This window comes from Trichomycterus rosablanca, chromosome 22 (assembly GCF_030014385.1).
Source record: "Trichomycterus rosablanca isolate fTriRos1 chromosome 22, fTriRos1.hap1, whole genome shotgun sequence".
NCBI lineage: Eukaryota > Metazoa > Chordata > Actinopteri > Siluriformes > Trichomycteridae > Trichomycterus > Trichomycterus rosablanca.
In genome coordinates this window covers 6,974,135-6,992,747 of record NC_086009.1, presented here as the reverse complement: position 1 = coordinate 6,992,747, position 18,613 = coordinate 6,974,135, and the positions used below count along the sequence as shown (strand labels likewise).

Here is an 18,613-nt window from a genome sequence, read left to right as displayed (position 1 = left end):
GCGCCTACGTGGACACTGATTGGCTCGTCCGTCAGGGTTGGATGGCAGAAGGGGATACCTCATAACTTAAATGTTTGCTTACAATAAGGAATATAAAAGTTAAAAGAATATAAGGTGAATCAGGTGGCGTAGCTGTAAAACACACTAGCACACCAAAGCAGACATCTTTAACTTGTGAGTTTAAAGCTCAGCTGTGCTACCGGCAGGTTGGGTGCCTACAGGGACACTGATTGGATGGCGGAAGAGGATTCCTTATAGCTGATGCAACTACGACCTCTAGATTAGAGGTGAGGGATAATAGAATCAAGGTGTGACTCTCCATGACCAGACTGAGACCCATATGAACTCATCTGGTGACAAGATGTAGTCGGGTACTGCATATGTGTCAGAGGGGGCTCTTCTTGGTCTGGAATGGAGGTCAGCAGCGGTAGAGAGGAAGCAAAATGCAATAAGATTCATTGGAAATGACTAGATTGGAGGGAAAATTGGGAAACGGTACTACAAAACCCAGAAATTTGAATTATCCTATAATGTTTATACAAAATTCTAAAGTGTTATTTATTTTTGTGACACAGCATTCTTATGTGTCATTGGTGACCTCTCTGTGCTTATATAAATAGGTCTAGTTTGACCTTACTTATTAGGCTGATCCACAAGTGTAAGAAATGGGAAATAATAGGAGCTCTGTATGATCCCTGACATATGATGGATGGATAGATGGATACGTTATTGATTAAATTAAAGCCCCAGTAGCATGAAACAACAAGAAATTAACAGTACACGCACAAAACAAAAACAAACGGAAGAACTAGAATTGAATAGTTCTTGTACTTTACATATAATAGATAACTGTAGCAACCAACACTGTGGTAAGACAAATATGTAGATACCTTCAGGTAACACACACAAGTGTTTGTAGTTATAAGCAGTAAATTAATTAATGTCCAGGAGGTGAAGTATGAATTAAAACTGAAATAGTAATTAAATTATTAAATAGTATTGTGCAATGAGTTTAGCCACATATATGCATGTACATATAAATACATGCATGTGCATACATATACGTACACACATACGTCTACATACACATATGGCTATGTATAGGACCCTCAGTCTTTAGCTACAGCCAGTTACCCCTGCCTGGTGGAGTTGTAGCGTCTAATGGCTCTTGGGACAAAGGATCTATGCGGCTCTATGACAGTACCCTGTCACTGAACATACTCCTCCATTTTATTATAACTGTATGTAATGGTTGACTGTCATTGTCCATGATGGAGTGCAGTTTACTCAGGGTCCTTCTTTCTGCCACTGTTAGCAGTGATTCCAGCTCAATATTAACCACTATGCACATGACCGACATTGTCAACACTATCTCACACATAACACATTCATTTATTTTTCACGTGAATCACGTGACCAATACTTGAAAGCCCTCAGGAGAACGGCGGTGCTACTGTTGTGTTTGGAACACTCCTGTTTCTTAGGCAACCGCTCCACAGCATCTGCTACAAAAGGACCTCTCTTAGCCAGATGGGAAATTTTACTACATGGTCACATTCATCTGCCAAATGATGCACATTATAAAACGGATAGTTCCGGTCCTAAAATCTGATTGGCTGAGCCGCGTTCGAAGCCGTTGTAAAATCCCCGATAAACTCACACCTATGACCACCTCACATCATTCCATATTAATACGCCACTGAAAAGAAAAATTTAATGTTATTTTCGCCCTCATGTTGCCTAGCAACACTGTTAATCGAACTATTTTGCGTCGCGGAAGAATGCTTTATTGTAAGTTTATACACAATAAATACATTTATGAATTAAACATTGTTGTATTTATTATATTTTATGTTGACCGCCGTTTTATAAAAGCAATAAGCCACTCGAGACCGTACGTTACTGTTACGATTTTAGCACGGGGAAAGAAGTTTTAGGCACTCCGCTTCGCGTCGTGCCAAAAACGTCATCCCCGTGCTAAAATCACAGTAACGTACGGCCTCTCGTGGCTTATTGCTTTATTAACCTCTGTTACCTAAGAGCTAGGAAATCTACAGGATGTGCTAATCTAATGGCTTAGTCCAAAATTGGTCTTGCACAGGTTTGGCTGTTATACCTGATTGATTGGGAATTATAATGATGTAGGATAAGTGATGTATTTTAGTAGTTTGTAGTGATTTTAAATATTAAGAATACATTGTGTTTTTGTTATTAAATGTATACCTATCCATGTTATACATATACTTAATTTAAATGTATACAATTACTTTGTACTTCAAAAAAGGATGAAATTATAGGCATAAATATATAAGCTCACTAGGTTTTCAAACAGACCCCATGTTTTTATGGATCTTGCTTTGTACAAAGTTATTCTGATACAGAAGAGAACCCTCCCCAAAGTATTGCCACAAAGTATATTCATTTATTTATTGTCTATTTTACTATCGCTTTATCCTATTCAGGCTCCGATTCACTGGGTGAAAGCTAGAAAAGACCACATACAGGTTGCCAGTCCAGCAGGATATTATGCTAGCACACCAGCGCAGAGATTCTGAACTCCTCGGTCGGCTAGGCTCCATCAAGCAGACACGTTTCTGCTAGGGCGGAATGACCGGACTATTGGGGTGGGGTCAAACGCTGTGTAAGGACCCTGATTAGCAGATAGAGAGGCACCTGTGCAGAATGCATGGCTGAAAAAGGGTTCCGCTGGGGGCTGGACGTGGGTCGGAGGAATCGTGAAGAGCAATATACCCACCTCGACTGCAGTCAGGGATTACGCAGCAGCGGATGACAAATTGACTACGCTAAATTGGGAGAAAATGGGAGAAAATGCATAAATAAAATAGAAAAAAAAAAAGAAAATGCACCTCTCTAGTTTCATATCTGTGTTTTTTACACATGTTAACACCTGAATACAGCACCCAAGATGGGTGTAGACATACTTTTGGTCATGTAGTGTATGCAGACTGAAACATCCTGCAAAAGTCACACAGTGGAATGAAAAAAAAACCCTGCAGAACTTCTACCAGACAGTCCATGTGGGCTACATAGGTTCAAATCCAGGTGCCAATTTATCCCTTAATTGTAATTAAATCGAATCAGATATTGTGTATGTTCATGCTCGGTCCTCTTGATGAGCCTTGTATTTGGATGAAGTTGCTGTACATCTTCACATAAATCTGTGTGTCTCTGAATGACTACTTTTTATTCCCGTGTGGTGAACGCGGTTTACTTGGATTGCCGTCTCCCGTGGAGTCAGCTCCCGATTGCCATGACAACCATGACCAACAACAGAAATAGATGTGTCTACGAGGCGTCATAAAAAACATTCAAGCTGTGTTTGGCAAAGAGTTAACCATAAATAATTATATAGATTCGATTGCTGCTTTACAGCATGTGGTGCAATAAAGTTCTCAGATTCCAGACCCCGAAACACCTGATCCAGCATATGAACAAATAAAATGATTTTATGTTTGGGCGTTTGATGGATGCGTGTAGCAGCAGGATCTAATCCAGACATCGCAGACAGGTTTATCGGTCTTGTTTGTTATGCTTGGATTATGACTGACCATCCATGATTTTACTATATGGACAAAAGTATGTGGACACGGCCGCTCAGGTGGCAGCGGTCAAAACACACGCTGGAAGCAGAGCTGGGTACTAGAATACATCGTATCGAATCTAAGCTATGCCTGACGGCTAGGCTGAGCAACCATATGAACAACGATTGACCTGTTGTTCAGATATGGGTGGGTTAAGCCGGATAGGGTCTCTCTCTCATAACTAATGCAATTGCGACCTCTGCTGGCTAATTAATGGTGCCTGCACAGGATGAGAAATGAGAATGCTGAGCTGCACTGCACTCGTTAAATTGTAGGTGATACGATGCATACAGCATGCTGCCCACCCGTGTCGGAGGGGGCGTGGGTTAGCTTTGTTCTCCTCAATCAGAGCAGAGATCGGCATTGGTGGAGAGGAAGCATGACACAATCGGGCAAATTGGACGTGCTAAAAGGGAGAAAAAGGGGAGAAAATGCATAAATAAATATGTGGACACCTTGCAATGAGCTTCTTAAGCGTTTAATTCAACATTTAATACGGAGTTGATTGAACTTTTACCCAGTTTGCTGCTGATCCTTTCAAAGCACCTCCAATAGCACGAACTGTTTGATATGCAGGCAGTACGAACAACACTTAACGTGAATTATTGTATTAAAACAACAACCAAGGAATTTTATTAGTAGAAAGACCTTATAAGTAGTAATAATTAAGAGAGGTTTAGTCTCGCTGTGTCATTCTTTTAATACATTAAACCATGTTAATCTATTTTTTTCTTAAAGATAAGCATTTCTGATTCCCTGAAAAGCTGATTCTCACAATTTCTCAGCACCCTGAGCTCTAACACAAGTTTAAAAGTGAAACAGTGAGGAAAATACAGCTAAACATACATGTAGGTAGTTATTCCATACAAATGCATACAGTGGTACCTTAAAACTCAACGTCAGTTGGTTCGGGAAGTTGCATTGAGTTTAAAGGGATGTATGGGAAACCTGTTAATGCATTCCATGGTCTAGTGGAACCGCATATATTTTAGGCTAATGTAAAATAATGGGGATGTTTTTGACACTTATACACTAAAAATAACACAAATATAAATATACCCCGAGCTATAACACAAGTTTAAAAGTGAAACAAGGAGGAAAATACAGCTAAATGTCCAAAACTGCGTCCAAAATTGAATACTTCCATACTAAACAGTACGCAAAAGTACGCATTCGAGAGTGGGTAGTGTATCCGAATGCGTAGTATTTATTAAACAGTATGTGAAAAGTACCCGGATGACCTCATGCATGGGTGGGCATTTTTGAGTTTGCAAACACTGTACATTATGTTATGGTTACGTACAACCATGAGTAGCTTTGTGGAGACGAATGGAATTCATTTTGTCTGATTTTAAAATTTTTATAGCTGTTAAGGGGCAGTGGTAGCCTAGTGGGTAGAGCTTTGGGCTATCAACTGGAAGATTGGCGGTTCAAATCCAGGCTCTGCTATGCAGCCACTGTTGGGTCCTTGAGCAAGACACTTAACCCTGTCCGCTCCAGGGCCGCCGTAAGATGGCTGAGCCTGCGACCCTGCGCTATGACCCCAGTTTCCAAACAAGTTGGGATATGCGAAATAAGAATTTGATTGTACTGTACAACTGTCTCAAGTTCAGTACGTACTGTTTAAGGATGCGATTTCGTACTCTGCCATAGATACGTACATGTGAATTTGACTGTTATTCCACACAAATGCAGATTTCACCAAGGTGAGCAAAGTGCAAAAAGCTTATGTGTAAAAGCTGCTAAAACATAGCAAACTCTGCATCCTTACAATCTCAGCTCCGAAAAAAAAATGCAAAACTGAGAGCCTAGCTAGCGAATATGCAGAAGTGAGAAAGAGAATAAAGAAATGACGAGGCTGCCTATAGGCAGTGCATGAGCATTGTCTTCCTTTCGTCTGATGAGTCTGCTACGTCTCATGCCTCATGAGATGTTGGCTCTTTCTCTTTCCTGCTCGTTGTGCTGATCTCCTCCTACACATTTTCCTGTGTGAGCACTTTGGCCCCAGACCCCTGCGCTTTTACATAACCTGTTCCCGCTTGCTCAGAATACAAAAACCCGAAGCTCTAGATTCTATTAACCTGTCAGATGACCCACACATCGTGCTTTGCTCAAACTTCTGTGTTTTTAGTCTCTAGGGTACTGGTGCTAGGAAGAGTCTGCTGAACAGAATACAAACACTTGTCTTAATGGAAATGTAAAGCTCTTATTCTTACCAGTACAATGGTTGCATTTGATTGGTTTATATTACAATTGAGCAATTTGCAGCTCATTACACATTACTGTAGATTTACCAAGGTTAGGTCAATCACTGGCAACTGGTTTTTGATGCAGTGGTTCCAGCGACGGTGCAGGGCTCTGTCTCAATTTACTGAATTGCCCTATAGGTGAATGGGTGTGTGTATGTGTGTGTGTGTATATATCTGTGTGTCTGCCCTGCGATGGACTGGCGCCCTGTCCAGGTGTTACTGTGTGCCTTGCGCCCATTGAAAAGCTGGGATAGGCTCCAGCACCCCTGCGCGACCCTAATTAGATAGGCAGTTAAGGAAATGAGTGAGTAGTGTTTGTAGCTGCTTTAGACTTCAACATCTTGGACATTTTGACTAAGCGATTGCTAACTGAATTGCCGTAGGATTGCTAGGACTCAGAGTCTCAGAGTATTAACCAATAAACATGAGACACTTGAATGCTACGCTTATTAAAAATGTTAAATTGCTAAACACAAACCTTAAATTTGCTGTGCAGAATATAAGATTGCCATCTAAAAGTGATCTTGATCATTGAAATATAACCTTTGGCTATTCTTCAGTAAGACCACAAGCCTGTGTGAGCTGATGTGGGTTGTTAAACATCATAAAATGTCAGGCCTGCGGCTGTGTTGACCCCTTCCACCACACTTTCCCACTCTCTCACCATGACTCTTCATTCTGAGTCAACCACTTAAGCTGAATTTCAGCCCCCCTGCATGGTACTTAGCATGACTTCTCTTTACTCTTTCCACTTTTACTTTACAGAGCAAAACAGCTTTTTTTTGGGCCTGAATTAATGAGCTTGAGCAAAAGGCTAGAAGGGGATTGCGGGAATAGATCTGCTTTTGAATTGACCCCATCTATTCAGTGCAGCCTTAAGGGCCAAGACAGCGGTGAATAAATTCATGAATAGACTTTTTGGAGGAACGAGAGTTCAGATCCTGGAAACACTCCCTGATTTATTATTAATTTTGATTAAATCATAAATGAGGACAGCGGTTGCCAGCAACAAGATGGAAAGGTATGAATAGATGGACAATAAATAAGCTACTAAGAAGCCTGCAGATCCAAACAGAAGACAGGATGTTCAAGAAACACTATCCAAATGGTTGCCAGGATTTGCATCGTGCATCACGCTACAAATAAAAGCTTCCAATCACTGCAAAGCTCATTGAAACTAACTGAAAAACCAGGATTAATTTTGGTTTTCCAGCCTTGCCTTTTCTCCATATAGATTTCTTTGTATACTTTAAATCTTTTAATAATATTATAGACTGTAGATGATGAAATCCTTAAATTTGTTGTAATCATGTAAAGCACATGTGTCAACCTCAAGGCCCGTGAGCCAAATCCAACCTGATTGTCTTAAAATACACTGTAAAATTGTACATAAACTGTATCTTAGCAATAGCTGTTCTAGCAATCAGATGAATACATGCCCCACCACTGCCAGATTATATCCACTAACAGTATCCATTTAAAGAGCTTTTTATTAGGTACAGTTATAGCTGCAAATTGAAATATTCAACACCCATCATCTTGTATTATTCTCACACTTATTCTTGCACTTTTCGTCTCCATTGCCAAATTGCAACTGTTGTGTGCTTGAGCAAGGCCCATAACTTTTAATTGTAATTAGCCACAACTGTAAGTCACTTTGAATAAAAGCTTAGTGTTTAATCACATGATAATTGACCTGTAGACGTTCATTTATTCATTCATTGTCTGTTTTGCCAGCGCTTTATCCTATTTAGGGTCGCGGTGGGTCGATTTATTGGGTGAAAGGTAGGAAACACCCTGGACGGGTCACCAGTCTATCACAGGACAAACACACGCTCACACATTCACACACACTCTTCATTTTCAGTTAACCTGACTGTAATTTCTTGGACTGTGGGAGGAAACCGGAGCACCCGGAGAAAACCCACATGGACAAAGCACCAAGTCAATCATGGCATGGCATTCTAATTCAAAAAGGCAATTACATATCACAATGCACAATGCGAGAAACAAAAAGCAGCGACAGTTTGTTCTGCACCGAGCTGTTCACTTCATTTCTATTCACAAGCTGAATGATTCATAGAGTCTGTCAGTCTAACTCTTCATGTATCACAATGAATATGATTATCACTGTTACTGGAAGAGAAACAAAAAAGACTGTTTGATTTGCAAAGCATGTATTTATTTCTTCATTACTTTGCTGCATCATGGTCTGGGTTAGTAATTTGCTGAATTTAAGACTTAACCCTAACCCTGATATAAAGGTAGGTGATTAGGATTCTGGGCTGTCAGGATATCATAAGGTTGAGCATTCAAATCTCAGCCCACTGTTGGGCTCCTAAACAGGGGCCCTAATGTCCCACTTGAAAGGGCCCCCATTATAGCTGACCAGTTTTTAAACCATGCCACCATTAATTATTCCTGCTTGCTCTCTGACACAGTTTAATAGTGTTTTCACATTTCTGTTTTACAGCTTCTTCCTCTTTCCCCAGACTCTCATATCTGGTGATGCTTTCAGGCTTTCTGGTTAGTAGAGCAGCAGTGCTGGCAGCTGTTCATTATGTGGGGTACCTGTATTAATGAGCTTCGGCACGGCGTTCATCCCACCGGTGTCGTTCTACTTCGTGTTGTGAATACCACCCATCTGTACCCTCGGCTTCGCCCATATAAATACATTCTAAGAGAGAGAGAGCACACCGAATCTGGACGTAGTTCAGAGTTTATCGATTACACATCAAGGCCCATCAATTTATTCAGAGGGAACAAACATGTATCTAGCTGTTACCTCCATATATACAGTGCCTTGCAAAAGTATTCAGCCCCCTTGAACTTTTCAACCTTTTGCCACATTTCAGGCTTCAAACATAACGATATGAAATTGTAATTTTTTGTGAAGAATCAACAACAAGTGGGACACAATCGTGAAGTGGAACGAAATTTATTGGATATTTTAAACTTTTTTTAGAAATAAAAAACTAAAAAGTGGGGCGTGCAATATTATTCAGCCCCTTTACTTTCAGTGCAGCAAACTCACTCCAGAAGTTCAGTGAGGATCTCTGAATGATCCAATGTTGACCTAAATGACTGATGGTAATAAATAGAATCCACCTGTGTGTAATCAAGTCTCCGTATAAATGCACCTGCTCTGTGACAGTCTCAGAGTTCTGTTTAAAGCGCAGAGAGCATCATGAAGACCAAGGAACACACCAGGCAGGTCCGAGATACTGTTGTGGAGAAGTTTAAAGCCGGATTTGGATACAAAAAGATTTCCCAAGCTTTAAACATCTCAAGGAGCACTGTGCAAGCGATCATATTGAAATGGAAGGAGTATCAGACCACTGCAAATCTACCAAGACCCGGCCATCCCTCTAAACTTTCAGCTCAAACAAGGAGAAGACTGATCAGAGATGCAGCCAAGAGGCCCATGATCACTCTGAATGAACTGCAGAGATCTACAGCTGAGGTGGGAGACTCTGTCCATAGGACACAATCAGTCGTACACTGCACAAATCTGGCCTTTATGGAAGAGTGGCAAGAAGAAAGCCATTTCTCAAAGATATCCATAAAAAGTCACCTGGGAGACACACCAAACATGTGGAAGAAGGTGCTCTGGTCAGATGAAACCAAAATCGAACTTTTTGGCCACAATGCAAAACGTTATGTTTGGCGTAAAAGCAACACAGCTCATCAACCTGAACACACCATCCCCACTGTCAAACATGGTGGTGGCAGCATCATGGTTTGGGCCTGCTTTTCTTCAGCAGGGACAGGGAAGATGGTTAAAATTGATGGGAAGATGGATGGAGCCAAATACAGGACCATTCTGGAAGAAAACCTGTTGCAGTCTGCAAAAGACCTGAGACTGGGACGGAGATTTATCTTCCAACAAGACAATGATCCAAAACATAAAGCAAAATCTACAATGGAATGGTTCACAAATAAACGTATCCAGGTGTTAGAATGGCCAAGTCAAAGTCCAGACCTGAATCCCATCGAGAATCTGTGGAAAGAGCTGAAAACTGCTGTTCACAAACGCTCTCCATCCAACCTCACTGAGCTCGAGCTGTTTTGCAAGGAAGAATGGGCAAAAATTTCTGTCTCTCGATGTGCAAAACTGATAGAGACATACCCCAAGCGACTTGCAGCTGTAATCGCAGCAAAAGGTGGCGCTACAAAGTATTAACGCAAGGGGGCTGAATAATATTGCACGCCCCACTTTTCAGTTTTTTATTTCTAAAAAAAGTTTAAAATATCCAATAAATTTCGTTCCACTTCACGATTGTGTCCCACTTGTTGTTGATTCTTCACAAAAAATTACAATTTCATATCGTTATGTTTGAAGCCTGAAATGTGGCAAAAGGTTGAAAAGTTCAAGGGGGCTGAATACTTTTGCAAGGCACTGTATATACTGATCAGCCATAACAATAAAACCACCTCCTTACCCTATAGAAGCACTTTGTAGCTCTACAATTACTAACTGTAGTCCATCTGTTTCTCTACATCTGTCCATCTGTTTAAGTCAGAGATGATCGCTCATCTATTGCTGCTGTTTGAGTTGGTCATCTTCTAGACCTTCATCAGTGGTCACAGGACGCTGCCCACGGGGCGCTGTTGGCTGAATATATTTTTGGTTGATGGACTATTCTCAGTCCAGCAGTGACAGTGATGTGTTTAAAAACTCCAGCAGCACTGCTGTGTCTGATCCACTCATACCAGCACAACACACACTAACACACCACCACCATGTCACTGCATTATGTATATATATAGTATATACTGTATATATGTATATATATATATAATTTTTTTTTTTTTGCCTTTTTTGTTTTGTCCCAATTATTGTCACTGAAAATGAACAGTCAATTATTTAATCATATTGCATTGTGCAAAATGGCAAAAAATAAAATAATTGAAATTACATTGAGGTTTTTTTTTTCCTAGACCGTACTGTGATCTCTTTATAATCACAGACACAGCACACACTGTCCCCACTCCCTTTATCGTTCAAAGCTGGGCCAGTGGAACTCCAGTTATCTCTGTAGCCACAGTTGGTTGATTTCCCGTTCACAGCTGGCTGTGTGATTCCTCCGTTCTTTTTCTATTTCACTCTGCGTCTCGATATGTGAGACTCGAGGTGGCTTAGTGGGTGCAGATGAGCGACTGCTCAGTTTTTCTTCCATTCAACAGGATTAAGATGAATAATAAAATCAAACCGTGTGAGATCGAGCGTATTTGCTTTTCTCCTGAGAGAAACCCGTTTCCTTTTTATTGCCCTCGTTACCATAACTCCTTATAATATGAATTTTATTCATGACTCGAAACACCTACATAATTAGCAGACCTCTTTTTATTATTTAAATGACTTGAATTATTCTAAATTGACTATATCAGACTTTTTTTACTGTGCTGCCTGCATAAAATAATTTGAAGTGCCTTTTTATTTAAAAGAGACAAAGAAATACAGAAAAAACAACATATTAAAACGATTTTCACCTTGAAGTGCTTTAATTACAATAACAAACAGTTGCATAAGAGTTATATAACCTTTTAATGATTAGAGGTGTTGGGGTTGTTAACATTCAGAGGGGCAACAAAATCTGTTGAAACAGGTGCTGTGGTTCGCATTAGTGAAATGAGCACCTTTGTTGTAACACAGGGGTCAGAGGAGAAGGACAAGTTACCAAAAGTTTATGGATATTTTACCTAACAACCCCCAAAGAAAAGAAGGGTTTATAAGTTTGGCTTTGAATAAAGTCCTTTAATAAAGTCAATACACTGATTAGGCATAACATTATGTTATAATATTGTGTTGGTCCCCTTTTTGCTGCCAAAACAGCCCTGACCCATCAAAGCATGGACTCCCATAGACCCCTGTAAGTGTGCTGTGGTATCCGGCACCAAGATGTTAGCAGCAACTGAGGTGGGACCTCCATGGATCGGACTTGTTTGTCCAGCACATCCCACAATGCTCGATTGGATTGAGATCTGGGGAATTTGGAGGCCAAGTCAACACCTCAAACTTGTTGTTGTGCTCCTCAAACCATCCCTGAACCATTTTTGCTTTGTGGCAGGGTGCATTAATTTGCTGAAAGAGGACACACCCATCAGGGAACACTGTTTCCATTAAGGGTGGAAATAGTCTGCAACAATGCTTAGGTAGGTGGTACGTGTCAAAGTAACATCCACATGGATGGCAGAACCCAAGGTTTCCCAGCAGAACATTGCCCAAAGCATCACACTGCCTCTACTGGCTCTACAGTACAGTAAACCCTTATATAATTTTGCTACTACTGCTAGTCGGATGTTATATAAACACCACTCAGACAAGTCTTTAAGGTGAAAACTAAGAAGCTGTCACAAAAGCTGACAGAGGAAATCATTTCATTGCCCCAAAAACACAATGTAAGACCTTGAACGTGGTCATCAAGAACGTTCCATCAAGTACTGAGGCTGGAGGTTGAATAATATAAGGTGATGGGTGTTAAATATTCCAATTGCAACCATAGCTGTACCTAATAAAAAAGTGGTTATTGTTAAGGTTTCACTTTTGTCCTACGTCAAATTTCTGTGTAGTTACAGGTTGAGATGAGTTTATATAGTGATTATATGCATGAGAATGTGAGCCTATGTCTGAGCTTAGTGGAATTTTAATGAGAGCACAAAGAGAATTACTGACAAGCATAGCCCAGAACCAGGTAATGGTTAGGTGTGGGGGGTTTTAACATTCGGAGGGTAAAATAATGTAGTATTTTAGAGTAGCAAGCTACTGCCATGTCACAATTATTAAACCCTTATATAATTTTGCTACTACTGCTAGTCGGATGTTATATAAACACCACTCAGACAAGTCTTCAAGGTGAAAACTAAGAAGCTGTCACGAAAGCTGACAGAGGAAATCATTCCATTGCCCCAAAAGCACAATGAAAGACCTTGAACGAGGTAAAAGAATGTTCCATCAAGTACTGAGGCTGGAGGTTGAATAATATAAGGTGATGGGTGTTCAATATTCCAATTGCAACCATAGATGTACCTAATAAAATGCTCTATAAGTGGATATAGTTAAGGGTTTCAGTTTTGTCCTACCTCAAATTTCTGTGGTTTTTTTTTTTTTTTGCTCTTAGTTTGACGCTGTGGTTCTAATTAATAATAAGGACACCCGCAATCTTAATGTCAACAGGATGCTGGAAACCTGAGGCAGAGAAAACCTCATGAATATTTGAAAGGTTTAGAAAATGTCTCGCCCCTTGAAAGGTAAATTGCTCCTTTCCTCTCTGTATACTGTCGATCCAGCTCTTACAATCAGTCAGAAAAAGAACCGAGACCAGACAAACTATTCATGTCACAACGTCATAAGTTGTGCGCAGAAGGTTATTTCTGAAAACTGGAATAATACGGACAGCATGTGTCCACCTACAATACTGACTCACCCAGCAAAGTGACTCACAGCTTTTTAATGCGTTCTCAGGAATTTGCGGGTATATCATATCAACAATGCTTGGTCCTTGGGGTTCTCACTTCGTTCCTCTCTTCAGCTACTTCTGTTTAGTACAGCCTTCTTTATATTCCACTGTCTTCCTTTTAAGGTTCAGAAAGAAGGTCCTCTCAGAGGATTTGTGAAGCAGTATTTGAACTCTAATCAAGGGCTTTGACATGTCAGTCTGGATTTGAATATTAATGTATTCAAGGATGCGCCCGGCCTCCCAAAGGTCTATCAGGGTTCAATCATTGTGCTGCTGTTTGTGCTGTTTAAGCAGTCACCACTACAAAATCTGTCCATATTATTATATAAACAAAAGATTTTACAGCATGCAAAGACAAAACTTATTTAATAGGTATTTGTCGATGAATCTACCCTAGGAAATGTGAGCTAAATAAGATATTTTTATAGATTTTTACTTTACATCAATGCATGTGTTCCACTTACCATTAATGCTAGGAATGAGTTACAATTAATAAGTTACACCCATCAGACAATTTTCCAAGAAGGGATGAATCCTTAGGATAATGTGGATGTCAGGACACGTGTGCATCATTACATGTGGAAGAGTTGGCACCAGGATGAACTGTAAGACGATGCACCTCACAATGAATAGAGGTTATTGGACCTGCTAGTGTTGTTCTGGTACCCGAGATGGATGGATGAATGGATGGATGAATGGATGGATGAATGGATGGATGAATGGCTGGATGGATGGATGGACGGACAGACAGACAGATGGGTGAATGGTTGAATAGATAGATAGATAGATAGATAGATAGATAGATAGATAGATAGATAGATAGATAGATAGACAGACAGACAGACAGACAGACAGACAGATAGATAGATAGATAGACAGACAGATAGGTATATAGACAGACATAGATAGATAGATAGATAGATAGATAGATAGATAGATAGATAGATAGATAGATAGATAGATAGATAGATAGATAGATAGACATAGATAGTTAGATAGACAGACAGACAGACAGATAGATAGACAGACAGATAGATATATAGACAGACATAGATAGATAGATAGATAGATAGATAGATAGATAGATAGATAGATAGATAGATAGATAGATAGATAGATAGATAGATAGATAGATAGATAGATAGATAGACATAAATGGATAGATAATTACACAGGCAGACAGACAGATAGAAAGTCAAAAAGATAGACAGACAGATGGACAGACAGAAAGACAAAGATTGATAGATGGTTATTTAGATAGACAGACAGATAGACAGATAGATAGATAGATAGATAGATAGATAGATAGATAGATAGATAGATAGATAGACAGATAGATAGATAGACAGACATAGATAGTTAGATAGACAGACAGACAGATAGATAGACAGACAGATAGATATATAGACAGACATAGATAGATAGATAGATAGATAGATAGATAGATAGATAGATAGATAGATAGATAGATAGATAGATAGATAGATAGATAGACAGCTGAATAAATGGATAGATAATTAGACAGACAGACAGATAGATACTTTATTAATCCCCCCAGAAATTATGGCTAATCAGTGTGGAAAACCAATGTGGACTAGACAGAACCCAACATCACTGCCTGACCTACCAAATGCTTTATTAAATAAATAGGCACAAATTCCCACAGACCATCCAACAGTGAAGCAATTGTTTGGGTATTGTAGCCACACCCATTGGTGAAAAAAGTATACAATTAAAGATACAACTAAATCAGCATAAGTAGAGGTTAGGTTCATGATCCCAAGACCTACAGTGAAGTACGAAGGAGGTTTTGACGCAGTATATTTTTAGAAACTCAAAATAACTTAAATTAGTGAACATTCAGCAGTACAGAGTAGCGTAGTACATACTGTCCCGAATGACACTGCAGAACCTTTCCTAATTTACCCTCTTGGGTCTGTTAACAGATTCATACTCGCCTCAGGCAAGGTGGCAAAGCAAGGCATTGCTGTGCAGACAAAAATGTCAAAAGTTTCCACACATTTCCACCGTATCTTCAGAGGGTCAGCAACATTAAACTGCAGTATTTAGGAGGCTGTGTGGTATTTATGAAAGATGAGCCTGAACATGATCAATGGTCTTTGGACTGGGTTTAATTGGGACTGTGTGCTGCAGGAACGGGGTGTTCTGTCTATTGTGGCAATAAAAACGACCCGTCTTTGTCAACACTGTTTGTTTTCTGTTCCTCTGAGGGAATGTCTTGCTTTAATTAAGCTCTTTGGCCACAAGCTTTCCTTTAGTGTTACTGATGAGAACTTTAAAGGACCAGTGGGCACTGCTGCAAATAATTGGGTTGAGGTGTTTCCTTCACACCCACTGTTAATACACCGATCAGTCATAACATTAAAACCACCTCCTTGTTTCTACACTCACTGTTCATTTAATCAGCTCCACTTACCATAGAAGCACTTTAAAGTTCTACAATTATTGACTGTAGTCCATCTGTTTGTCTGCATGCTTTTTTAGCCTGCTTTAACCCAGTTCTTTAATGATCAGGACCCCCACAGGACCACCACAGAGCAGGTATTATTTGGGTGGTGGATCATTCTCAGTACTGCAGTGACACTGACATGGTGGTGTGTTGAGCTGGTATTAGTGGATCAGACACAGCAGCGCTGCTGGAGGTTTTAAATACCGTGTCCACTCACTGTCCACTCTATTAGACACTCTTACCTAGTTGGTCCACCTTGTAGATGTAAAGTCAGAGACGATCGCTCATCTATTGCTGCTGTTTGAGTTGGTCATCTTCTAGACCTTCAACAGTAATCACAGGACGCTGCCCACAGGGCACTGTTGACTGGATATATTTTTGGTTGGTGGACTATTCTCAGTCCAGCAGTGACAGTGAGGTGTTTAAAAACTCCATCAGCATTGCTGTGTCTGATCCACTCATACCAGCTCAACACACACTAACACACCACCACCATGTCAGTGTCACTGCAGTGCTGAGAATGATCCACCACCTAAATAATACCTGCTCTGTAGTGGTCCTGTGGGGGTCCTGACCATTGAAGAACAGCATGAAAGGGGGCTAACAAAGCATGCAGAGAAACAGATGGACTACAGTCAGTAATTGTAGAACTACAAAGTGCTTCTATATGGTAAGTGGAGCTGATAAAATGCATTAAAAAATACATATAATGTCCTGGGTGCAGAAATGGCATCAATTTGGTGGATTGGCCCATAAGCTAACAGAAGCAGCTAAACACTATATGTTCCTAATGCATCTGAATATGTGCATCTGGCGTTGCCATGTGCTTAAGTTGAATCATCAGCTAATTAACCCACTGAATCACTGGTTGGCAGCCTGGAGAGGGACTTGGAACCTGACAGTCAGTCAGTTAAAGATCAGCCCACTAGAGAGACAGGTTTTTTTTTTAGCAATTATATTCTCTTATGATGATCCATGATTGCAGTGACCTCTCGCTGCATTATAAATGGAGATCTAGCCAGCAGAGGTTTGAGTGGTCAGCACTACTGCAGGATGAGGACAAAGGGCAGGTCAGATAACTATGTATTTAATAAGAATCAGGCTGTTGTGTAGAAGGGTTGATCAGAAACAGCATGTATTAAACCCACTGATAGTCATGTGTGTGTGTGTTGAGTGTCAGCTCACAACAGCTTATATTTAATTTGATTACAAAATATCAAATCAGGCTTTGGAAGCCAAGTGGCGCAGCAGCTGGTAAAACTGGGAAAATAGGTCCTGCCCAGCAACATGGCTCTTAGAGACTAGAGAGTTTGTTTTGCTAAATGTACAGGTATATTGGCTACTCTATATTACCCCTAGGTAATATATGTGAGTGAGTGTGTGTGAGTAAATGTGTGGGTTGCCCTGCAGTCAGTTAACACTGTTCAGGTTGTGCACTATAGTGGCTAGTGAAAATACATAAATCGCTGTTTGAAAGGCTGAACAATGGCATTTTAAACAAAGAACAAAAGAAAGGGTTTGATGCAGTGTTGGTTTCAACAATGGCACAATGAAATTCCCATTTTAAAAAGAAACAAATCCTGCCACAGCTTCAAAAAAATTCATCAGTACATATGTCCATTTATTTATCCATCCATCCAACCATCCATCCATCCAACCATTTGTCCATTCATCTATTTATTTATCCATTCATCCATCCATCCATCCATTTATCCATCTATCCATCCATTCATCTATTTATCCATCCATTAATCCATCAATTCATCCATTTATCCATTCATTCATCCATTTGTCCATTCATCCATTTATCCATCCATCCATCTATCCATCCATTTATCCATTCATCCATCCATCAATCTATCCATTCAGCCATTTTTCATCCATTTATCCATCCATCCATCCGTTTATCCATCCATTCATCCATTTATCCATCCATCCGTTTATCCATCCATTCATCCATTTATCCATCCATCCGTTTATCCATCCATTCATCCATTTGTCCATTTATCCATCCATTTATCCATCCATCCATTTATCCATCCATCTGTCCATTTAGCCATAAATCCACCCACCTCAACTACCAAACGTGGAGGATTACATATGGTTATCACATATACTGTATATGTGTATATTAGTGCGTTCAAACAGCATTGAAACTACTGAATAAATCCATTTATACATCCAACCATTTGTCCATCCATACATTTATCCGTATATTTATCCATCCATTTTTTTATCCATCTATCCATCCATCCATCCAACAATTTATCCATCTATTCCTCCATCTATCCCTTCATCAGTCCGTCCATCCATCCATCCATCCATCCACCAAGTCATCCATCCCTCTAACAGTCCATCCGCCCATCCATCCATCTGTTCATTTAGCCATAAATCCACCCACCTAAACTACCAAACGTGGAGTATTACATATGGTTATCACATATACTGTATATGTGTATATTAGTGCGTTCAAACAGCATTGAAACTACTGAATAAAACATTGTATATTGGTTTTGACTTTGTTTACTAATGTCTGACATGTTGTTGAAGTAATTGTGATCATGATTATGAAGTAAACTTTCCATTCAATGGGTGTCCTATGACAGGGCCACCGTGAAAGTCTCAGGTCTTTAGTATGAACCATTATTATATTAATATGATCTTACATTACAACCACAGATTCATAGTTTAAATTGTAATGGGTTAGTGCTTTACACCGCAACGTAATTAACACAATTTCCTGCTTTTTTTCTAAATTTCAGAACAAAGTGCTCAATATTGATGGAGTCAAAGTGAAACTGCAGGTAAGGATTATATCTCTACACAATGTTC

At 39.9% G+C, this 18,613-nt stretch overlaps 1 protein-coding gene across 1 annotated transcript in view; it reads left to right on the top strand.

Moving 5' to 3' along the window:
* The window catches only part of LOC134336185 (ras-related protein Rab-26-like), a 61,087-nt gene that overhangs the window by 15,211 nt on the left and 27,263 nt on the right, over nucleotides 1-18,613 (top strand). The window contains exon 3 of the mRNA XM_063018891.1: nucleotides 18,544-18,585. Within this exon, the coding sequence (XP_062874961.1) occupies nucleotides 18,544-18,585 (42 nt within the window). The remainder of the gene's footprint in view (nucleotides 1-18,543; nucleotides 18,586-18,613) is intronic.